The sequence below is a fragment of the Terrapene carolina genome, unplaced genomic scaffold (assembly GCF_002925995.2).
Source record: "Terrapene carolina triunguis isolate 2854851 unplaced genomic scaffold, T_m_triunguis-2.0 Scaffold131, whole genome shotgun sequence".
NCBI classification, from domain to species: domain Eukaryota; kingdom Metazoa; phylum Chordata; order Testudines; family Emydidae; genus Terrapene; species Terrapene triunguis.
In genome coordinates, this window is record NW_020664482.1 from 39,334,239 (window position 1) to 39,356,000 (window position 21,762).

The window sequence follows — 21,762 nt, forward strand, 5'->3', positions numbered from 1 at the left end:
CTGATAAAGGGGGAATAGTGTTCTTAAAGATGGGGTGTAAATGGTTTATTCTTGGAACTCAGAGGGAAACTGAGGCCAGGTGCCTTCAGGGCTGTCCCAGGCCACAAGGGGGTGCTCTGGGACATCACCTGATCTTTGGAACTCAGTGTATATCACAGAGGGGTGTTTTGTTTAAGGGCTGAGGTGCAGAGTCCTGAGGGGAGCCCAGACTAGGAAAGCCAGGGTCAGAACTGAGGTGTATTGCAGAGCTAGGTGGGGGTTCTAGGTCTGGGACAGCAGAAGGTACTGCTGGTGACCTGAGGAGCATTGGCATGACTGGGGAGGAATACCAGAACTGGTGTTTCAATAATAATAAAAATAGGCACCATGCTGATTTGTTCTGCTCCTTCACTCTTACAGGGGAATGTGGGGCCAGACTGCTGAAGGGTGTTTCACTGCAAGTGTGTGGAGTTCCTGGGGAAAGGCCCTCTGAAGATAATGCTGAGCTCCCTCAGAGATGAGGGAGGAATTCAGCAATCCTTAAAAAAGCCTGTTTGTTAACCAAACTCCTGGCGTGTTCGGGGGTGAAGTCAGAAGGCGATATCAGTATGTGGATTTGGGTTAAAACACAGAGTAAGGGTCAGGAGACCTGGGGTCTACCCCAGCTCTCTGGCCTTGGGCCACACTTAGGCCTAAATTTCCTGCAAGTGTCTAGTAGTTATGGGTACCTCAGCTCTTGGGTGCCCCACGTGAGCCTAGTTTTTAGAGGCACTGAGCGTTCACAGCTCCAGTTGAAGTCTGGCAGGAGTGAGGCTGGCAGAATGCCTCCCTGACCTTCCCAGCACGGGTCCCCTTCAGCTAGCTGCTCCACAAAGCAGCCCCACCACAGGGGTAGCTCGGGCTTCCTACATCCCTCAGGAGGGAGGTTGCACCCTCAGAAGCTGCAGGAGTCTGGCTGCCCCCAGTGCAAATCCACAGGGTAGGGTGCCTCCTGTACCATCTCTTCATTACTTTACAGGGATTTCCTACAGTGACTGATGGGGCACTTCTTATTTATGAAATGTTTTTTCGCCATTATTTCGCCAGCAGTAATTCATTCTGAAACTTCAGTAGCCTATCCCCTACCTTGGTTTGCCTTAGCCCCACCCTATTCCTTGTCCTACTTTAGCCCCACCCTCTCAGTTTATTTTAGCCCCACTGGATATATCGTAACTCCACCCCACTCTCTGACATGTCTTTAGCCCCATCCACTCCATAACATACCATAGCAGTACAATAGATTAGGAATCAAGACTGTTTGTACGGATATTCTCCTTGTAAACAGAAAGCAATGGTGTGCCAGCACTCCATCATCAGTGTTATGGAATCTTGGGCTACCATAATCTCCTTGCTTCCTAAATATGGCACCATTGTGCATAAGTTGACCACCCATATAAACTTCAGGAGAAAGAACCAATTTTCACAAACCCATCTTGTATCCTGACAAGGGCAGCTGAATTGCAGGATGAAAAAAATCCTGAATTGAGAGCGAGATGGAATGAGCCAAACCCTGTCCCCTCCAGCCCAATCAGCGTTTCACAAGATGATGAGAGGAGGTTGCTCACACGCAGGGTCATGAGATCACAACACTCATTCCAGGCTGCTCTGAAGCTGAAGCAAGATAGTTGGGAACAGCAAGCAGCCGCTCTGTATAGGTATTGTGTAGTTACTATGCCTACCATCTAGGACTGTTCTTATAAGGTGACAGAGTCATGGTGGAATGGGCTGAGGCATTTAGCAGCAATTATTTGCACAGTAATCAAGCCCCCCCCCCCATTTGCCCTGTCTTGATGTTTTCTCATAGAAATTCAAGCTCCATTCACTTGGCTGAGATTTGGCCTATTTTCAGACACCCAGGGAGGGCTTCCTACACATGCGGGATCATTTCATTATTTTGGGCTTTTAGCTGGATTTAGTGCTGGACTGACAGCCCTAGAGAGCAAAGTCCTCTGCTAATCCCCAGAACAAGTGCAGCATGGGCGATGGCAGCGCAAGCTACTCCCCGCCATCCTGTCAACATGCCCCAACCCTGACAGACAGGTCAGCTCCACAGGGAACAAGATCTCAGCCTCCCTGCCTCATTATGTAATCAGCCTCTCTGCTAAGCCATAGGGCTGTTAATGTCCCCTTCTCATTGTGGTTTTCAAGACATGCTTCCTTGCCTACTTAGAACTTCAATGAAGCCCCCAATTTGCTTCATATATTGAATCTAGGGGTAATGGCTTTTGGTCATTGCCAAGCTAGCCTGACTTTAAATCCCTGGCTTAGAGGTGAAAGTTGCCATCTTCCCTTAACAATCCCTCTGCTTTTTAAAAGAATAAATGAAGTGAAAGTGGCTTCCACTGCCTGCTTCTTTGCAACAAACAATGGCTGAGCCAGCCAGAAATCCCCTCCCTGCCTCACGCCCTCACAGGTTTACCCCTGGAATATATTTTCTTTAAGTTTATGTATATATCGATATATATAATTTCTTCTTTTTTGGTTGCTAAAAGGCAGTGCTGTATAAGAGAGCGAGAATTATGATCCAGTGGGCAGGGAGAGTCAGGAGACCCGTCATCTATTCCTAGCTCTGCCACTGACCCACCGGGTGACCTTGGCGAAGTCACTTCTATCTGTGCCTCTGTTTCCCTTTCTACCCAATGTGTATCTCGTCTATTTCGATTGTAAGCTCTGCAAGGACTGTCTCTTACTAATTGTTTGTGCAGCATCCAGAACAATGGGGCCTTGATCATGGTTGGAGCCCTTATGTGCTACTGCAAGACACGTAATAATAATTATACACCCAAACCTGGAACAGATTCCCTTCTAGAGGTCCAACCGGTAGAGGTGGCGAGTGAAGCTTGATGTGCCAGCACTCCATCAACACTGTGGTGATGAGAGCCATAGACATGACCATTAATATGATTGATGAATGAATCTGGGATATACACAAACCCCAGCCTGATCCCCAACAGTTTTGGGGTCTTCATAGAATCACAGAAATGCAGGGCTGGAAGGGACTTCGGGAAGTCATCAGGTCCAGCCCCCTGTGCTGAGGCTGGACCAAATAAACCTAGACCAGCCCTGACAGGTGTTTGTCCAACCTGTTCTTAAAAACCTCCAATGACAGAGATTCCACAACCTCCCTTTGGAAGCCTATTTCAGAGCTTAACTAACCTTATAATTAGAAAGTTTTCCTAATATCTAACCTAAATCTCCCTAGTTGCCAATTAAGGCCATTACTTCTTGTCCTACCTTCAGTGGACATGGAGAACAATTGATCACCATCCTCTTTATAACAGCCCTTAACTTATTTAAAGACTGTTGCCAGGTCCCCCCTCAGTCTTCTTTTTTCAAGACTAAATATGCCCAATTTTGTTTAAACTTATCCCCATAGGTCAAGTTTTCTAAACCTATGATCATTTTTGTTGCTCTCCTCTGGACTCTCTCCAAGTTGTTCACCTCTTTCCCAATGTGTAGCGCGCACAACTGGACACAATACTCCAACTGAGGCCTCACCAGTGCTGAATAGAACAGGACAATTACCTCCCATGTCTTACAACACTCCTGTTAATATACTCCAGAATGATATTAGCCTTTTTCTCAAATGCCATCACCTTGTTGACTCATTGAGTTTGTGATCTACTCTAACTGCCAGATCCTTTTCAGCAGTACTACCACCTTGCCAGTTATTCCCCATTTTATAGTTGTGCATTTGATGTTTCCTTCTTAACTGAAGTACTTTGCACTTGTCTGTGTTGAATTTCATCTTGTTGGTTTCAGACCAAATCTCTAATTTATCAAGATTGTTTTGGATTCTAATCCTGTCCTCCAAAGTGCTTGCAACCCCTCCCAGCTTGGTGTCATCTGCAAATTTTACAAGCATACTCTCCACTCCATTATCCAAGTCATTAATGAAAATATTGAATAGTGCCAGACCCAGGACTGACCCCGGTCAGACCCCACTTGATACATCCTCCCAGTTTGACAGCAAACCATTCATAACTACTCTTTGAGTACGTACTTTCAACAAGTGCATCACCTTATAGTAATTTCATCTGGACCACATTTCCATAATTAGTTTATGAGACTGTCATGTGGGACTGTGTGAAAAGCCTTACTAAAATCAAGACATATAACATCTACTGCTTTCCTCCCATTCACTATGCCAGTAACCCTGTCAAAGAAGGAAATTAGGTTGGTTTGGCATGATTTGTTCTTGACAAATCCATGCTGGCTATTCCTTATAACGCTGTTGTCCTCTAAATGCTTACAAACTGATTGTTTAATAATTTGTCACAATATCTTTCCAGGTATTGAAGTTAGGCTGACTGGTCTATAATTCCCTGGGTCCCTTTGTTCCCCCTTTTAAAGATAGGTACTATGTTTGCCCTTCTCCAGTTATCTGGGACCTTACCTGTACTCCATGAGTTCTTGAAGATAATTGCTGACTGTTCCGAGATTGCTAATTCCTTAAGTACCCTAGGACAGCAGTTCTCAAACGTTAGCAACCTGAGGACCCCATTTTGATTTAAAATTTTTCATGGACCCCCAAGTCAGCTTCTAATTTTCCCTGGGGGTGCTCAACCCCCGCTCAGCCCCAGACCTCGCCCCCAGTCCACCCCTTACCCCAAGGCCCCACCACGCTCCACCTCTTCCTGACCCTGCTCCACCCCTGCCCCTCCTCTTTCTGCCAACTCCCTCGAGTGCACCCTGTCCCCACTCCTCCCCCTCCCTCCCAGCGCCTCCTGCACACTGCTGAACAGCTGTTCCGTGGCATGCAGGAGGCACTGGGATGGGGGAGTTGATCGGTGGGGCCAGCGGCCCTGGACATGACTCACAGAGCCTCTGGAATGCCCTCGCGGACCTCAGTTTGAGAACCGCTGCCCTAGGATGAATTTCAGCAGGCTCTGCTGACTTGAATTCATCTAATTTATCTAAATATTCTTTAACCCGTTCTTTCCCTATTTTGGCTTGCATTCCTTCCCCCTTGCTGTCAATATCAGCTATGTTGAGTATCTGGTCACTATTAACCTTTTCAGTGAAGGCTGAATCAAAACAGGTATTAAACACCTCATTCTTCTTGATGTCATCAATTATTATCTCTACTTTCCCACTAAGTGGAGGACCTACACTTACCTTCATCTTTCTCTTGCTTCTAATATATTTAAAGAATCTCTTCTTATTGCCTTTTGTGTCCATTGCCAGGTGTAACTCATTTTGTGCCCTAGCCTTTCTGATTTTGTCCCTATATGCTTGTGCTGTTCTTTTGGTCTCCTTCTTAGCAATTCTTCCATATTTCTACTTTTTGTAGGATTCCGTTTGGATGTTCAGGTCATTAAAGAGCTCCTGATGGAGCCATATTGGCCTCTTAGTATTCTTCCTAGCTTTCCTTCACATCAGAATAGTTTGCAGTTGTGCCTTTAATTTTGTCTCTTTGAGAAACTGCCAGCTCTCCTGAACAACTTTATCCCTTAGATTTTCCTCCCACGGGACCTTACTGACCAATACTACTGATGGGGCCACTGCCATTCAAAAACATTTAGCCAACTTTGCATGTATTCTGTTGTCTCCCTGATCTCAGACACACGCCACCACACTGTGACTCTGGTGTTAAGGAGCAGTGGGCAGAATGTGGAGCAGGGAAGAGGTGGCTGAACTGCAACAAGTTCTCTCCTTTGAGTGTTGAATCAGTGACAAGTCAAGCCAATTCCTCCCCTTAGAAAGCTCATTCTAGTGCCCTGTAGCTTTACTCTTCCAAAAGAAGGCACAGTTCCTATAACACACCATGTGGGGAATGCAGACCCCTGGGTGCAAAAGCTTTGGAGACATGTCAGGCATCTCAGTGGCAGCAGGAGTAAGACAAGGGACCAGGGTATCTCCCATGGGACAGCCTGACGGTTGTGTGTTTTCTCTCCCAGGACTACACTATCACCATGTATTTCCAGCAGAGCTGGCGGGACAAACGCCTAGCATACAGTGACCTTCCTCTGAACCTGACCCTGGACAACCGTGTGGCTGACCAGTTGTGGCTTCCTGACACCTATTTCCTGAATGACAAGAAGTCCTTTCTGCATGGGGTGACAGTGAAGAACCGCATGATTCGGCTCCATCCAGATGGGACAGTGCTGTATGGCTTGAGGTAAGCGTGGGAGAAGTTTTCATTACTTGTATGCTGATGAATGACATTGCTGTCCCATCATCCAACTCTCTGGCCATACGCAGAGCAGCTCTCAAAATCTGTCTTTAAAGAAAGCATAGCCAGGCCAAGAAAGGCTTGCTCAAGAGTTGCTTACTTCTAAGTGGTCTAATATCGCATTCCACACCAGAAGTGGTTGCATTTCAGTGGTGGGCAAAGTGATCCCTGAACTGGAGAAGACCAGTATTAGGGGCAGAGGAGTAATTGAGGTTGCATACTGTTTCAGGTTGCTACAGTTCAAGTTGCATAATGTTTCCATTTGAAATGCCCCTTTCAAAAGGGCCTAGTGTGGTCTAGAAGATAGAGCACTGGGCTGGGACTCAGGCGAGCAGGGTTTACAGCTCTGCCGTTGGCCTGATGGGTGACCTGGGGCAAGTCACTTCCCTGCCATGTGCCTCAGTTTCCCCATCTGTCAAATGAGGATAATGATACCCACCTCCTCGGTAAAGTTCTTTGAGTTCTACTGATAAAAAGCTCTATCTAACAGCTCAGTATTTTAATAATACATTAATTATAACTTTCTGCAAGTTTGGATAATAGAGATGAAATTTTCCAGGTCTGCTCTCTGCCCAAAAGTGAATATTGATGGAAAGTTTGAAACAAATCAGATCAGCTGTTTCTTAATATGAGACAGTATAAAGATATACTTTCCCCAGTATAAAATAAATAACTTCCTGCAGCTTTTTCTTTTCTGGCTGACACTAGTGCCAGTATGGTTGGGGATAGAAAGTTTGATACTTAGCAAGGAAATAGTGCTCAAGTTTACACACAGCTCTTAGACCTGCCTCCAACAGTCACAAATAAATGAGAGAGCTGCACTGGGCTCCCTTCCCAGCCCAGCAAAGGGGAAGGAAACATCTCCATTTGGAATGGACTGCACCAATCTTTACCATACACAGCACCAGCTCCTTTGATCCTGCATGTTTTGGGGGAATTTCCATTTCATACATTCTACCACGATTCCTTTCTACTTAACTGCTGGGGCTGCAGCTAAAAAGAGCTCAGAACTACCCTAGACAGGCCATCTTCAGGGGTGAGACAAGGGGCCTGGTATTTGGGCTAAGGAGGAAGAGGATGACTGAGGTATTTGCCACTGTTACCTACAGGCTCCTGTTAAGATCTGTGTTTAAATAAAACACTGTCTGTTGGGTTGCCTGCAGTCTGCTCCCTTGATGGCAGAGCACAATGAAACCCACCACAAAAAATCATGAGAGGTTCAGAGTCTGCAAGTCCTGTTGCATTCAGTGGAAGTTCCCTATGTTCATTGCAGGCCAGAAGTCTTAATGTGATGAAACTGCAGTCTTCTGAGGGACACTTTAAAAAGTCCATCCATCATGTGCATAGAGGTTTGAGGCAACATTTTCTTAGGGGCCTTTCATTTTGCACCTGTGTTTTTGCTGACATCGATAACTGCAAGGTGCAATTTTGCGGCCACAAATAATTTCTAGCACATTCAGTAGTATGTGGACACCTGACCGGCAGGTGCAATTGGGCAGCTAAATACTGAAGTGTTATGTTTGCAATTATTTAGATCCACAAAACTGCACCCTCAGTTATATGTGTAACCCTTCTGCCAGGCTGAGTTGATAGCAGCAATGGTCGGGTTCAGTACATAGGGGTCCCCTCCCAACAGCGTAACACAAAACCAGCTCAAGCCCCCACCCAGTGACCTGGGAAAATCTTACACACACCCCTGGGTGCCTCGAAGAGGCAATACTTCCCCTCTTGCAAGCACAGAGTCTCGGTGTAGCAGAAAATGTTTAATAACATGAGGTAAACGACATAGCATTAAATTGGGAAAACACCACAACTAGAGTTCATAGACCAAACCATGAGCGAAGACTCACCCCAGCAAATTGGACCGTGTCCTTTCCCGTTGGTTCTTGAAACCAGCAACCCAAAACTCACCCAAAGTCCCAAAAGTCCAACACCCCCAAAGTCTCTTGGGTTCAGCAACCCAAGAATCACCAAAGTCCCAAAAGTCCAACACCCCCAAAGTCTCTTGGGTTCAGCAACCCAAGAATAACCAAAGTCCCAAAAGTCCAACAACCCCCAAAGTCTCTGTCCCTGGTCAGTGCAGCCCCAGAGTTCAAAGGGGGGGCACGCAGGGTGTTAAGGGGCACCTTACATGATCCGAGGCCGACCGGCCGCCTCTCCATGGGGTTCCGCCACAGCCTTCACCACAAGCCGCTCCTGCCATCCCACGAACTGCTCTGCTCTACCAGCTGCTCCGCTCCAGCAGTTCCCACAAACGGTTCCGCTCGCCATTCCTTGGGTCACTCCAACCGTCCCCGCAAGGCTCCGCTCTGCTAGCTGCTCCTCTAGCCGTCCCCCACAAACTGCTCCGCTAGCCACTAGTTAACACAGCACTCAGTGATCTCAGCTAGTAGTAGGGGAGCCCCAGTGCTGGTGCACTATTGGCCCAAAGTGAATTCAGTTCAGCAGCCTGTAAGTAGACTTCTAATGGAATCAAAGTTAGCTCTGACATTCAACAGTGGAGAGAGAAAGAGGTGTAATTGGTGTTTCAGGCTTACAAAAGGGGCTCACACCACCACGTACAAATATCTGCTTCCCAACCTCTCTCAATTCACTAGGTTTTGTAACCCTTGTCAAGCGAGTGCTACTTAGTTAATGGTGAGTCCTTCTGTCATACAACAGTTCCACAGGCCTTTATTCACAGAATCAGGGTAACAAAACTTTATTCTTCCTGCCCCAATAACAGAGAAACTGAGGATCCCACACCAGCCAAAGTAACCACTTTCAGTTGCTGTTGTCTCATGCCAGGTGGGTGGGTGTGCCTATGCAAACAAGATCAGCCCCTGGAGTTCTTTTCCACACTCGCCATAATTCACCACCAGATGTCAGGATAGAGCTCATCCTGACTCTGCTTACATATGCATCTGCAAAAACATGGGAGCAAAATCGCAGGGTTCTTCTGAATATCAGGTCCTTTCTGTATTTTGGTGCCAGATCTGTTGGGTTCTGTGGCATGTGGGAGTTTCGCTGAAAGGGCAGTCTTTCAAACAGAGCTTCCAGAGTGGAGAAAATTGACACGCAGTGCTAAGCAAGGTGATTTTTGTTTCTGTCTTGTGTTTTTCATAGTTTTCCTGGCCTTTTTTACTAGGTACCATAGCTATGTTTGTTTCTTCACGTGCCACCTTCCTTCCAGTCCCATTCTCTCCTTTAAGTTGATCTTGCAGTGAAGTTACTCCTTCTTGCTGTGGCATCCCAGTCATTTTCTTTGCAACAGACTGTGATGTCGGAAATGCAGGGGCATTCAGAAAGTTACAAACCAAGGGCTTTAAGCACCCACTTAAGTACTTTGCTGTACCAGGGCCAGAAGCTCAGCACCTTGCAGGATAGAGCCCTCAGGGTCCATTTAGGCCCCACTGAAGTCAATGGGAGCTTTGCTGTTAACATCAATGAGAACAAGATCGAGTTCTGAGTACTTTGTTTTCATGGACAAATGAGGCCTTTTTCTTCTTCCCCTTTGCTCTATTGTGACAGTCCCTCTGTTGGGGAGAAGCACATATGCTTGTTTTTGGTAGAATTAGCAGATAAGTGGATGAAGGGAATGCAGCAGATGTAATATTGCTTTGTCTTGGGGATGTGTTTGATACACAATGTCTGATGAAACTTACTCCACAACTAATTTGTATTGGCTTGGACTGAGAGCTAGTTGGAGGACCATAAACAAATGGGACCTCTACTCTATAATGCCAGGAATCCTGGAGGAGTCATACACCAGGGCAGGAAATAACCAGACCTGATTCAATTTAGAGGAAAAAATGCAAATATGTAGGGAGGGTAACCCAAAGCTCGGGGGCGAGGAGCCTGGGGAGTTGTGGTGCAGGAAGAGACATGGGGATGACATCTCTAATGCCCATGGTCCCATGAAAAAGGAAAAAGCCAAAATAACTTGGCTGGAACCTGGGGCAGATCTTCTGCAAATGTCAGACCCTTTATGAGCTACTGTGAAAAAGGCCCTTGCCCTTGGGGTTCAAGAGCCATTGGTTAAACTTTGGTTCCCCCAATGGAAGAGTGAGAGATACCAGAAAGATACCATAAGCAAAATAGAAGTTTAATCAAGCCACAAATGCTGAATAGCAACTGCATCTTCATGCCGGGCATTGTGAAGGCCAGTACTATATAAGCTACTTTCCACCATATACAGTAGCTCTGACAATGCTCCTACATTTGACCTTGGGCGAGTCCAGTCCCAGGCACTGCACAGTGCTGTCAGTGGACTTCAGTCTAGATCTGTTGCACTCCAAGGATTTAAAACTTGCTTTCTCCCCCACAATTTTGTCAACTCACCTCAATCCTGATCTGCATCACCCCCTTGCTATTCCATTTCCAGACCCCTGCAATGTCCCTCAATCCTGAGAAGTGTTTGCTGGTCATGTGGCAACTTTGTAATGGAACAAAGAGGCTGAATAGAAAACAAACTCTTTCAGCTTTGTGGCTGGAGGGTTTGGGGCTGTGCACTCCAGCCATGAATAGCAGCTTGTGTTAACTTGTTGCACCACCATAGTAAGGGAAAAACAGGGATTCACCAGGGATTTGTAAACCACTCAGGGCCTTCAGAAGTTGTGTTCGCTGCCAGGCAGAAAGCGATGTTTGCCAGCATATTTTTCTGAGAGACTTTGAAAGGTTAAAGGTTTGAGATTTTTCTCATTGAGCAATTAATAATTTTGCCTTTATAAGTCCCCATTAAAGTCAGTAGGAGTCCAAATGGGCATGTCTACACTGCAGCAGGAAGTGAGTTTGGCAGCCTGGACAGACAGACTCATGCAAGCGGGGCTTGAGCTAGTGTGCTAAAAACAGCAATGTGGACATTGTGGCTCAGGCAGCAGCTGACCTGATCCACTGGGCCTGAGCTGGACTGGCTAGCCTGAGTCTCCACCGGAGTTCATGCTGCTATTTTTAGCATGCTAGTCGAGGCCTGCTAGTGTGAGTCATTCTGCCTGGGCTGGGATGTTCATGCCCAGCTGCAATGTAGACATAACCCTCTAAGGTGAACTCACTCTGTGCTGCTCAGAGTTGTGGGGTTAGCCCCCTCATGGCTCACTGGCCCTGTGCCGTTTCAGTTCTGAGGTGGCCCCTGCTCACTTTCCTTCACTTCTGGAGTCTTTGCCTTGATGGACTTTGTCTTTTTTGGCTTCTTGGGAGAATTTAAATCAGTGGTTCTCAAACTTCTATACTAGTGACCCCTTTCACATAGCAAGCTTCTGAGTGTGACCCCCCGTTATAAATTAAAAACATCTTTTAAATATATTTAACACCATTATAAATGCTGGAGGCAAAGCAGGGTTTGGGATGGAGGCTGACAGCTTGCGACCCCCCATGTAATAACCTCATGACCCCCTGAGGGGTCCCGATCCCCAGTTTGAGACAAAACATGATTTTTTTTTCTTGGTATCGACTGTGTGTGTTTTAGGGTTTGTACCAGTACCTACCTACTTCATACACAGAAATAAATTAGCAAACCAAGAGCTGGCTCCATCTCCACTCACTTGCAGGAACTGGCAATTGTGTACAGTGTTCCCCTCTCTCATTCACAACTATGGACGGACTTTCTGAAGATAAGGCAAAGTTCATGGTGTCACGGTGTCGGGCTTTGCAGTGATGAGGAAAATTTAGGAGGAGAGGGACTTCATTCTACTTGGGAAGACCTCAAAGGAGGGAAATTCCCCCCTGTGCTCACGCGTGTGCAAACACACACACACACCACATTAAGAGTCTGCTCCCATTTCTTTTGAAGGCAATGGAAGTTTTGATGAAGTGCTTTACTGTGCCAGCTGATGAGTGTTCTTCCCCTGGCCCCTTTGATGAAGGGACTGAGGGCAAATGGATGGTGAGAGGCCAAAAAGAGCTTGAATGAATTGAATGGAGAAGTTTGATAGAGGGAGCTGCTGTCATCAAGGGAGGAGCACAAGGCACAGGGATAACAAGTGAGACAGACAACTGGGAAAAAGCAGGCTGAAGGGAAATCCAAATCCAAAAGCAGGTCCAGCTGGGGCAGTTGTCAGGACCAGGTGCCCAAGAATGCTGGAACTGATCTACAGGCTTCGCAGCATGGGCCTGGCACAGGCAGAGACTTGAATATGGCAGGTTTTTAATAGCAGCTCTGAGCTCTTTCCCTCCGTGTCTGCGATCTTATGTAATCACTCTACATAAGACAGAAGAAGCCATTAATAAACAAACAGCAATGAGGAGGATCAGAGAAGGAAACAAAATGGCTGGTATTGTGTCTGTCTGAGCTGGAACACTTAGGCAGGGGGAAAAGACAGATTATCTTGGGAGAGGGGAGTCCCTAGCATGAGACGCGTTAAGATTCAGGAGTCCTGCCAGAGCTACGAGCAAGGTGAGGCAGGATAAAGCCCCCTGGTCCCTCCTAACTCATGATGATAAGCAGAAGTATTAGGAGGTTGAATTGGCTCTTCACACCCCTTCACATACACACAGCCTAATAATTCTCTGCCTACGTCAGCGATGGGAAAACCCCTAACAGTTTCATTTGATGCTTCCCAGTAGGTAAGATGCTTCTCACAGCTGTGTCCAGACCTCTGATCAGGCTGCACATCTCATGAGAACAGTGTCCCCTTTACCATTGCCAGGAATAGATTGATGTGTTTCTCTGAATTCAGTGGGAGACCAGGGTGCCCGGCAGCTCATAGTGAGAGAACAGCCTCCTTCTGCTGCTGCCCAGAAGTGACAATGAGAAGATTATGTTAAGTGGGTATTCCCTTAAGGTTTGGTTCACGCTCCAGTTGCAGTTTGGGATCCATTCATGTTGTAACAAATCGGGAGCCAACTCAGAACTTCACTGCTGTCTCATCCTGGCATTTCACAACTACTCAGAGCTTCACGATGGCAACTGCCAAGGCACATGCCTCTACTACTTGTGCTGAAGGAGAATCCCCACTAGCTGCTAGCAGTATGGTGTCTATGACACAGACTCAGCTCTGTTTCCATTCCCTAGAGGGAAGTGGGGACACATGATCAGCCACAGATTTTTATCCAACGTACTTTGTGTATCCCTGGGCTAGATTCCTCCTTTAAAAAGATTTCCAGAGTTGTCCTAGCCTCCATCTCCCACCAAATGAAAGCTGTTTTGTTCACCAGAAATAGCAGCTCTGTGTGACTTCTTCTGCCTGTCAGAGCTGAGCAGAAATGAGTTACATGGAAGGGCAAAATCCTCTTTGGGAGGTATGTGAGGGGAGGAGATTGTGATTTCAAGGAAAGTGGGGTGGGGCAAAGGTAGTAGGGGTGATTGTGTCCAAGCCACAGGGAGCTAGCCAGCATTTGTGGTCAGTGGGAGGCCATGAAATCAGGCCATTGCACTGAATGCTGTGTGCAAGAGGCTGGTGAGTTTATCCCTCTGATGGGCAATGTCTCTATGAATTCCCATCAAAGCAGACAAAATTTCACACCACACAAATTTTGAATAAATAAATAAATAAATAAATGATACAATCTGGCGGCATTCTAATGTCAAAGAGAATGTGACATCCTTCCCTTTTGTCCCCCCCCCATCTCCCCTCGCCATTCTCTCCCTTTCTGTTTTGTCTTCCCCCTGGAGGCAGTGCGCTCTGTCTGTAACTGTTTACCGTGGCATAGTTTGTTCTCTGTCTCTTCACCTCCCTTCTCACAGGGGGAGACTCCACTCCTCCTACTTTCTGTCTTTTAACCTCTCATTCTTCTCTTGCCATCCCTCTCCCATCTCCTTCCCCTCACTGCCTCTCTGGATCCCCCTCGGTTTCTGTCTTCTTTCCCCCATTTGCCTCCTGTGCTTTACCACCTGCTTTGTTGTCTCACCTCTCCTCCATTCTCCCCTGTCATTCCTCGCTCTCTCATCTGTCCTGCCCCTCTTCCCATTTTCTCCTTCTTACATCCCCTCTTCCTTGATTGCTCTCCTAATAAGGGTCAGCCATCCAACAGTCCATATTATATAATGAACAGATCTATCTATCCTCCCATGTGGATTTGTTACATGTGCCCAATGGATATACCATTTTAATAGTCACCATAGTGCATGTGATAGATGCTGGACTTACCACCTTGGAGACTAATAGGCTTTATGCACAGAGCAGGTATGGCATGGTCAGTGGCGGAGCAATCCCTTCACTGACGTGCCCCAGAGTTGCTCTGGACCATCTTGGCAGCTCTGGTTTTTGTGATGTAGGCTGAGTCCTACCAGCTCCTGTCACGTAGACCACCGACAAGCTGGTTGATGGTCATGGCTTTCAGTCACTGCCAAATAAGCCATGTCAGCCCTACAATTCCTTGAACATGCCACACAATAGAGCAGGCAAAATGGAGGGTTGAGCCAAATGGGCTACGTATGCAACCACCTAGGCAGAGACCACGGGCTGCCAAAGCATTGGATCAGGCCCTAACAGCATAAACACACTTCCAGGGGTGGAGTTCAACCACATGCCCGCATTGTCTCTGGGCAGCAGAGGGCACATGGCCAGTCTCATCCATGCCATATCTGAGGCATGAAGGCAGCTGGTGTTGACCCTCACCTTTCTCCGTGCCATTACCGACTTTAATCCAGGAGAGGAGTAAGGCAGAATTCTCGGAGACCAGGTGATACAGATAGAGAGGATCCCAGCACATGAATGTTCAAAAAGCAGCAGGATCATCATCAGCTTCTGGGGCAGGTTCATCCCTCCACATGCCCCCGTTTGATCCTGTGGGTAACATCACAACATGAAAAGGGAGGAGGGCATGTAACCAGGCATGCATGGCACACGCTGCTGGCTGGGCTGTAGTTTAAGGAGGGGAAGGGGGCAACTTATCTGATTCTCTGGGGCCAATATATCTCAATCCTGTTTATTGCACAATAATGATCATCCCTAACTGGTGGTTGTATTTGCTCCAAAATGCAAGGAGCCATATCCTGCTCTTAGTTACGCTGCTGTAAATTGTAGTAAACCCACTGAAAGCCAGATTTACGCCTAGAAAGGAATTGGCCTTTGGAGTGTAGCATCCATAGCATACCGTGTCGTGCTCTGGATCTGAAGCCAGCACTGCAGGTGATGGCAGAGTCCTGCTGGGAGGCCAGAGGGTCACTTGAAAATCAGGGCAGCCCTCCCCTAATCGTCCTTGGTTTGGCAAAGTTAGGACAGAGGCTCTGGGAAGGTTTTAGCCCACAGGGTCCCGCAAATGGGGTGAAAAATGTTCATTTAATACATTTTTGCATCTCGCACTTTAGGGAAAATTGAAGAATGCATTTGTAGATGCTATTTCCCACAGGTGTGGCATAATATGTACAGTATATGCCATGTGCAGCATAGGGGATGAGTCATGCACATTTGCAACTCGTCAGTCCTGGCGCATGCCTGCATTAGCCGCTGTGCTGACTCCGAGGTCTGTCTTCAGTAGGGATGGATGCCCCATGGAAACCTCATCTTTGCCCCTCTGAGATGTCTCCTGACCATAGCAAGACTGCTAAGAAGGGATGGGACGGGCATTGCCTCTCCAGTTGGAGGTGCAAATTTTGACTGCTGCTAAAGCAATAAATGAAATACACAGTCATTTGTGATCAGTTTTAGGCAGCTCATTTCCCCCCTCATTGTCCAGCATTCAGATTAACAGGTTAATTTTCCCTTCCCACCCTGGCCCTTTCCTCTGACAAAGGGCAGTTGCAATGTTGTATCTAGACCCCGTGAGGATATATATAAATTCCCTCCGTCTCTCCAGATCTATTTATAGCATGGCAGGCAGTGGCAAAGGCTCTCCTCAAGGCTTCATCTCCTACAAACAGTCTTCACAGACAGCAGAGAGATAAATTTAGCACACAAGATTTCTTAAAGAGACAGCTGCTCAGTGATGTGCTCTCTCGCACTGAGTGCATCTCTGGCTCAGCTGAGTGCTTTCTCTCCATTTCTTTTCTCTGTCCCCCTCCCCCCCCATACACCCTGGCTTTCTATCTCTTCCTTCCTCCTTGATTCTTTTGCTTGATCTGAGTCTCATTCTCTCTGGCTCTCTATCTCCTCATTCTTTATCACCCTTTCTTTCTCTCCACCTCCCAGGCCACAGGGCTCAGAAGATAACAAAGCTTCCCTGTTAACAGTTCACTGGTTATGCCTGCATCCTAAAATATGTGATGCTTGATTAATGCCTTCCAGATGGTTAATTGAAAGGGGTGCAGGGAGACCAACCCTTCCCCCTCACCTCCAGCTACACACACACACACTGCACAGAAAGGAGATTGCATTCAAAGGAGATCGGGCAGTCAGGTGAGGGGGAGCAAAGCCGTCATGTCTGAGGGGCAGCACAGTATGAGGACAGTGTTGTGTTGCCAGGCTGGTTAACTAGACAGTGATTTGCTCTATCCCCCCTCGGCTGCCCCCCTGCCATCTGAAGCGTACGGCAGCCACATGCAAAGGGAGTGCAGCAGAGTGAACACCCCCCCCGCCCCCGGTCTTTCTTTCACCTGCTGCTCCCCGTCTTTCACACATGTGACACACGCAGTCCCACTCCCCACAAACATAAAGGCACATATCTCCGCATTCACCCCCCACAGACACAGCACATCGCATACAAACGTGCACAGCCCCATCCACGCACTCTCACACCCCCGCATCAGAGCTGTGTGAGATGTGTGTGTGTGTGTGAACACACACACACACATATCTATCGCAACCCAACCCATTTGTGCTATGCCCAATATGTTAACATAATTGGGAGTTGATAGAAAAGGAGACATGCAATTCATTAGAAAGGGAGGGTCAAAGAAGTGGGATTTGGATAATCAGATTCAATGATAGAAAGATAGATTAGATGGAGGGGTACGGGTGGTGATAGACAAATGTCATGGTGACTGGGAGAGGCTGGCTGGCTGGCTGGCTGGCTGAATAGACAGATAATCAGATAAATTATTCTTCCTTATGCCCCAATGCAGAGCAATTTAATCAACACACGTCTTCTCTTTTATAGGCATGGGTGTCCTCGCTCTCTCTCTTTCACAGACAGAAATGTCTCTCTTCTTCCCTCATTTCGAAAGCCCTGCCCCTCTCAGTGTCTTTGTCTCTCTCTCATGTATATACAGAGGGAACACAGCCTCCCCCCCGCCTTCTTTAATAAAGATGCAGCCTGGCTGACGTGAGTCACGAAAGACTTAAGCCATGCAGTTGAGGGTGAGCTTCATTCAGTTCCCCCTCCCCACATACTTCCCTCCCCACCATGGCTCTCCCTGGTTACCATAGAAACAGCGGCCCCTCATGCTGCCTGACTTTCATGTCTTCCTTTAATATATTTTTTTCCTTTTCAGAATCACCACCACAGCTGCTTGCATGATGGATCTGAGGAGATACCCTCTGGACCAGCAGAACTGCACGCTAGAAATTGAGAGCTGTGCGTATGCCTCGTGCCTTCCCCTGCCTCCCCTAGGACTAGCATTGCACATGTCATAAGAGGAGGGAAAGCAGGTGGTCCCTGCATGTTATTTCCCCTTCCAGTCTGTGTTGTTTTCCACTGATTGCTGCTGGGGATCCACAATTCTTCTCTCTCTCCCCACTGGTGCAGTACACGCACTCTCCCCCTGACTGGGTGCTGTGACTTCCACACCCATTTGTCTCTGTTGTGGCTGGGTTGGGGCATATGGAAGAGTCTGGCCTGGCTTCTTGGTCTCCCTTTTCGAAGGGTGGGAACCACTCAGGTGAACCCCCAGCAATGGAGAGTCAGGAAAGAGGATACCAGGGTACCAGCATCAGGGTGAGATCGAAAATCTTACTCACTGTGGCAAGGGTTTTAGAAGCTGCCATTGCACCAGCAGCATTTTCTGGCCTACTGAATATTTGCAGGAGGGGAGAGATGAAAATGCATCGCAACATCCTACAGAAACGGTCCAAAGCCACAACTCTCACAGTAGTGAAGATGAAGTGTCTGGAGTTTTTCCTTTTTCATAAGGAATGTCCCCACTATGTCCACAGTCTGCAATGTCCATGTTTCCTTCATAATGCTTCATGTGCCGGGCTGCCTGAGTTCCAGCAATAGTTTTGATTTGGTTAGGGCAAATTGCAGCACTTAGCATGGTGCATAATGGAATGTAAATTAGGTCCTGATGGAGGCAGTAATGACATGTCATAGCTGGTGTCTCTTAGTATATTGAGCGTAGTTTACAGTAGAACCAAGAAAACAGAAGGCAGAGAGTTGCCCACAGCTCCCCATCTTGTGATTGTGTTTTTAGTGGGACACTCTCAAGCTAATTTGTTAGCATCAGAGCTCTGTTTCCTTGCAGTATGTAAAAGACCCATGCAGAGGAGGGTTTAGTTCCTTAATGATTTTGTCTTTTACATATTTGGCGCGTCTGAAACTAGCACAGCTCCATTTTGTTTCCTTTCTCATTTGTGTGCCAGCATTGCCAATGGTGTCAGCAGCACAGCTTTGGAATAGAAGCATTGTTTATTTATTTATTTATTTTGCTGTAGTCCTACCTAAATGTTTTTTAATCAAAACCCACCAAAACACCCCTCTCACAGTGAAAGGGTTATGGATTTATGAAACAGCAGTGGACAGTTAGAATCCAGAAGACGTTCTCCTCCGGCACATCAGCTTATGGCAATTGCAAGATAGGTCAAATTTTGGACACAAATGGTGTAATGATGTTTGTGTGACTCCAACAGTGAGCCAGTTCTCGGATACAAGGGATTAAGGAGGCTTGGACTAATTGCATGGAGCAGTGGTGTGATGGGACATCTCTGCAGCGTATTGCTCTGAGGATTCTATTGGGCATGGGGGCCAGATTGATAGTTCTGCCCTGAATCCCATCAGCAACTGCAGCCCCTTTAGCTCCTCTCTTCTGCTCCAAACAACAAGGGCTATGATAATATAGGCCAGTTGCAGAGTCATAAGGTTTAAAGCCAGAAGAGAACCCTAGATCATCTTGTCTGACCTCTGGCATATCACAGACCACTGAACACCACCAGCCATCTCCACACCAAATAACAACCAGAATTAGGCCAAAGCATTACAACCCTGAGGAGACTAAAGTGTTGTGTGCCACAGGCAGAGAACAGGAGGGACCGAGGTGCACCAATGCCTGAGGCCTCTGAAATGGCAGGGAATTGAGTAAGGGCTCATCTAGACTAATAGTTAGTCTGCGTCAGGCTCGGATGGTAATCTACCCCACAGTAGCCTGCAATGTGCTAACTGTCCATGTGGATTCTGATGCCGTGCACTAGAAGTTCCTTAGTATGCATTGACCTATCCCCCTTTGAAATGGGATTAGATCAAAATCCACTATGGAACTTTCAGAGCACTGCAGCATTGACCACACAGACAGTTAGTGTGCGGTAGATTTCCCCCTAGCTTGCTGCACGCTGTATATCTAGGCGAGCCCCAAGTGAGGTATACCTAGATGATTAGTACCCAAATGGTGTGGGAAGATCAAGCTGGAGGAGGGGAAGGATGTCATATAAGACTCACAAAAGAGTTTGTCATAAAGAGATGAGGCTACATTTTCATAACCTTGTGAGCTGAGAGCTTGCATCCTGAAAGGTAGCTTCTTCTTCACGTGCCCTCCTGACTGCTGTGCCAATTACTATCAGCCAGTTAGCCTGGCATCAACCCTGGGCAAAGTAATGGAAAAGCTGATCTGTGATTCAACCAATAAATAATAGGAATATAACTAATGCAGTTAACATGGTTTCATGGAAAATAGTCAAACCAACCTGATTTCATTCTTTGACAGATTACAAGTTTGGTAGTTAGATGTAATATACTTAGACTTTTGTAAGGCATTTAACTCAGTACCACTTGACATTCTGGTTAAAAAGAAATAGCACTATATGGTATCCACAGAACACACGTTAAATAGATAAAAACTGGCTAACTGACAAATCTCAAAAAGTAGTTGTCGATGGGTAATCATCACTGAATGAGGGGATTTCTAGTAGAGTTCCTCAGGGATCAGCACTAGGCCCAACACTATTCGACATTTTCATCAATGATCTTGGAGGAAATATAAAATCGCTGCTGATAAAATTTGTGGGTGACACAAAGGGTGTCAGGATGGTAAATAATGATAAGGACAAAGCAATGCGGATCGCTTGGTAAACTGGGCCCATACAAACATGTGTATTAATCCCGCCAAATGCATAGGTATGCATCTAGGAACAAGGAATGTAGGCCAGACCTACAGAATGGGGGACTGTACCCTGGAGAGCAGTGACTCTGAAAAGGACTGAAGGGTCATAGTGGGAAAGCAACTGAACACCAGCTCCCAGTGCAATGCTGAGGCAAAAAGGGCTAATGTGATCTTTGGATGTCTGAACATGGGGATAGCGAGTGAGTAGGGAAGGGATTTTTACCTGTACACAGTGTTGGTGACACTGATACTACAATACTGCATCCAGGTCTGGTGTACACGGTTAAAGTGGAGCGGATGCAGAAAAGAGTCATAGAAATGATTCAAGAGCTGGAGAAAATGCCTTACAGAGAGAGACTTAAAGAGCTTGATCTGTTTAGCTTATCAAAAAGAAGATTAAGAGCTGACTTGATTATGGTGTATAAGTATCTTGATGAGGAGAAAATACTGGCCTCTTTAACCTAATGGAGAAAGGCAGAACAAGAGCCAATGGCTGGAAGCTGAAGCCAGACAAATTCAATTTAGAAATTAAGCCCAATTTTTGAATAGCAAGGGGGATTCACCATTGGAAGAAACTCCCAAGGGAAGTAGTGGATTCTCCATTTCTTGGTGCCTTCAAATCAAGACTGGCTACCTTTCTGACAGAGATGCTTTAGCCAAACAAACACAAGGTACTGGGCTCAATACAGGGGTCAATGGGTGGAATTTAATGTCATGTTATATACTGGAGCTTTGACCAGATGATCTAATGGTCCCTTTTGGCCTTAAACACTATGCGTCTGTGTGGGCTTATGACCTGACTCTGTCCTTTAGCCTATGGCATTTTTGCCAGTGACTTTAGTGGGAGCAGGAGCTTGGTCGCCCTAGGACCTGGATCAGCCACATCTCAAGTGTGGTGCAGATCTTCTCCTCCCAAAAGAGGGAAGAATGGGCTCAGCAGGAACCCCCAGCCCAATGCACAGAAGCAGTGAGCTTTCATGGGCCAGATCTTCAGCTGGTGGAACTTGGGCTTGCTCTATTGAAGTCAATGGAACTATGCTGTTTTAACCAGCTGTGGATCTGGTCCAGTGTTTGGGGATGTTTTTTAAAGCAGCTTTGAATAAATGCAATGATATCTAAGGCTAAGTGACTCACTGTTTATCTACAGGGCAGGTACGGAAATAGTGCAAACTTTGCTGCCATCCTTTGCCTCAACTCTATTCTGGAGGGACTATGCACCTCTAGGGCCCTACAGGTCTCTATGGTCCATTTAGTTCTTGGTCTCTCTGTGGACATTACTGACAATCGGTACCAGTTGTGATGGTGGCTATATGTTGTGGACACCTTCCCACTAAGAACGGCCAGTCCCTTCCACACGAACTAGCAAAATGCCTTGATGCTTCAAGTACTTGCATGCTCTGCAGGGCTGTTGTGCTGGTCGTGAACAGAGGCTATTTTCAGATGCAAGTGAGGTTGAACCACTGGG

At 46.8% G+C, this 21,762-nt stretch overlaps 1 protein-coding gene across 1 annotated transcript in view; it reads left to right on the forward strand.

Moving 5' to 3' along the window:
• The window catches only part of GABRQ (gamma-aminobutyric acid type A receptor theta subunit), a 100,691-nt gene that overhangs the window by 70,355 nt on the left and 8,574 nt on the right, over positions 1–21,762 (forward strand). The window contains exons 4-5 of the mRNA XM_026652986.1: positions 5,919–6,139; positions 17,481–17,563. Of these exons, the coding sequence (XP_026508771.1) occupies positions 5,919–6,139; positions 17,481–17,563 (304 nt within the window). The remainder of the gene's footprint in view (positions 1–5,918; positions 6,140–17,480; positions 17,564–21,762) is intronic.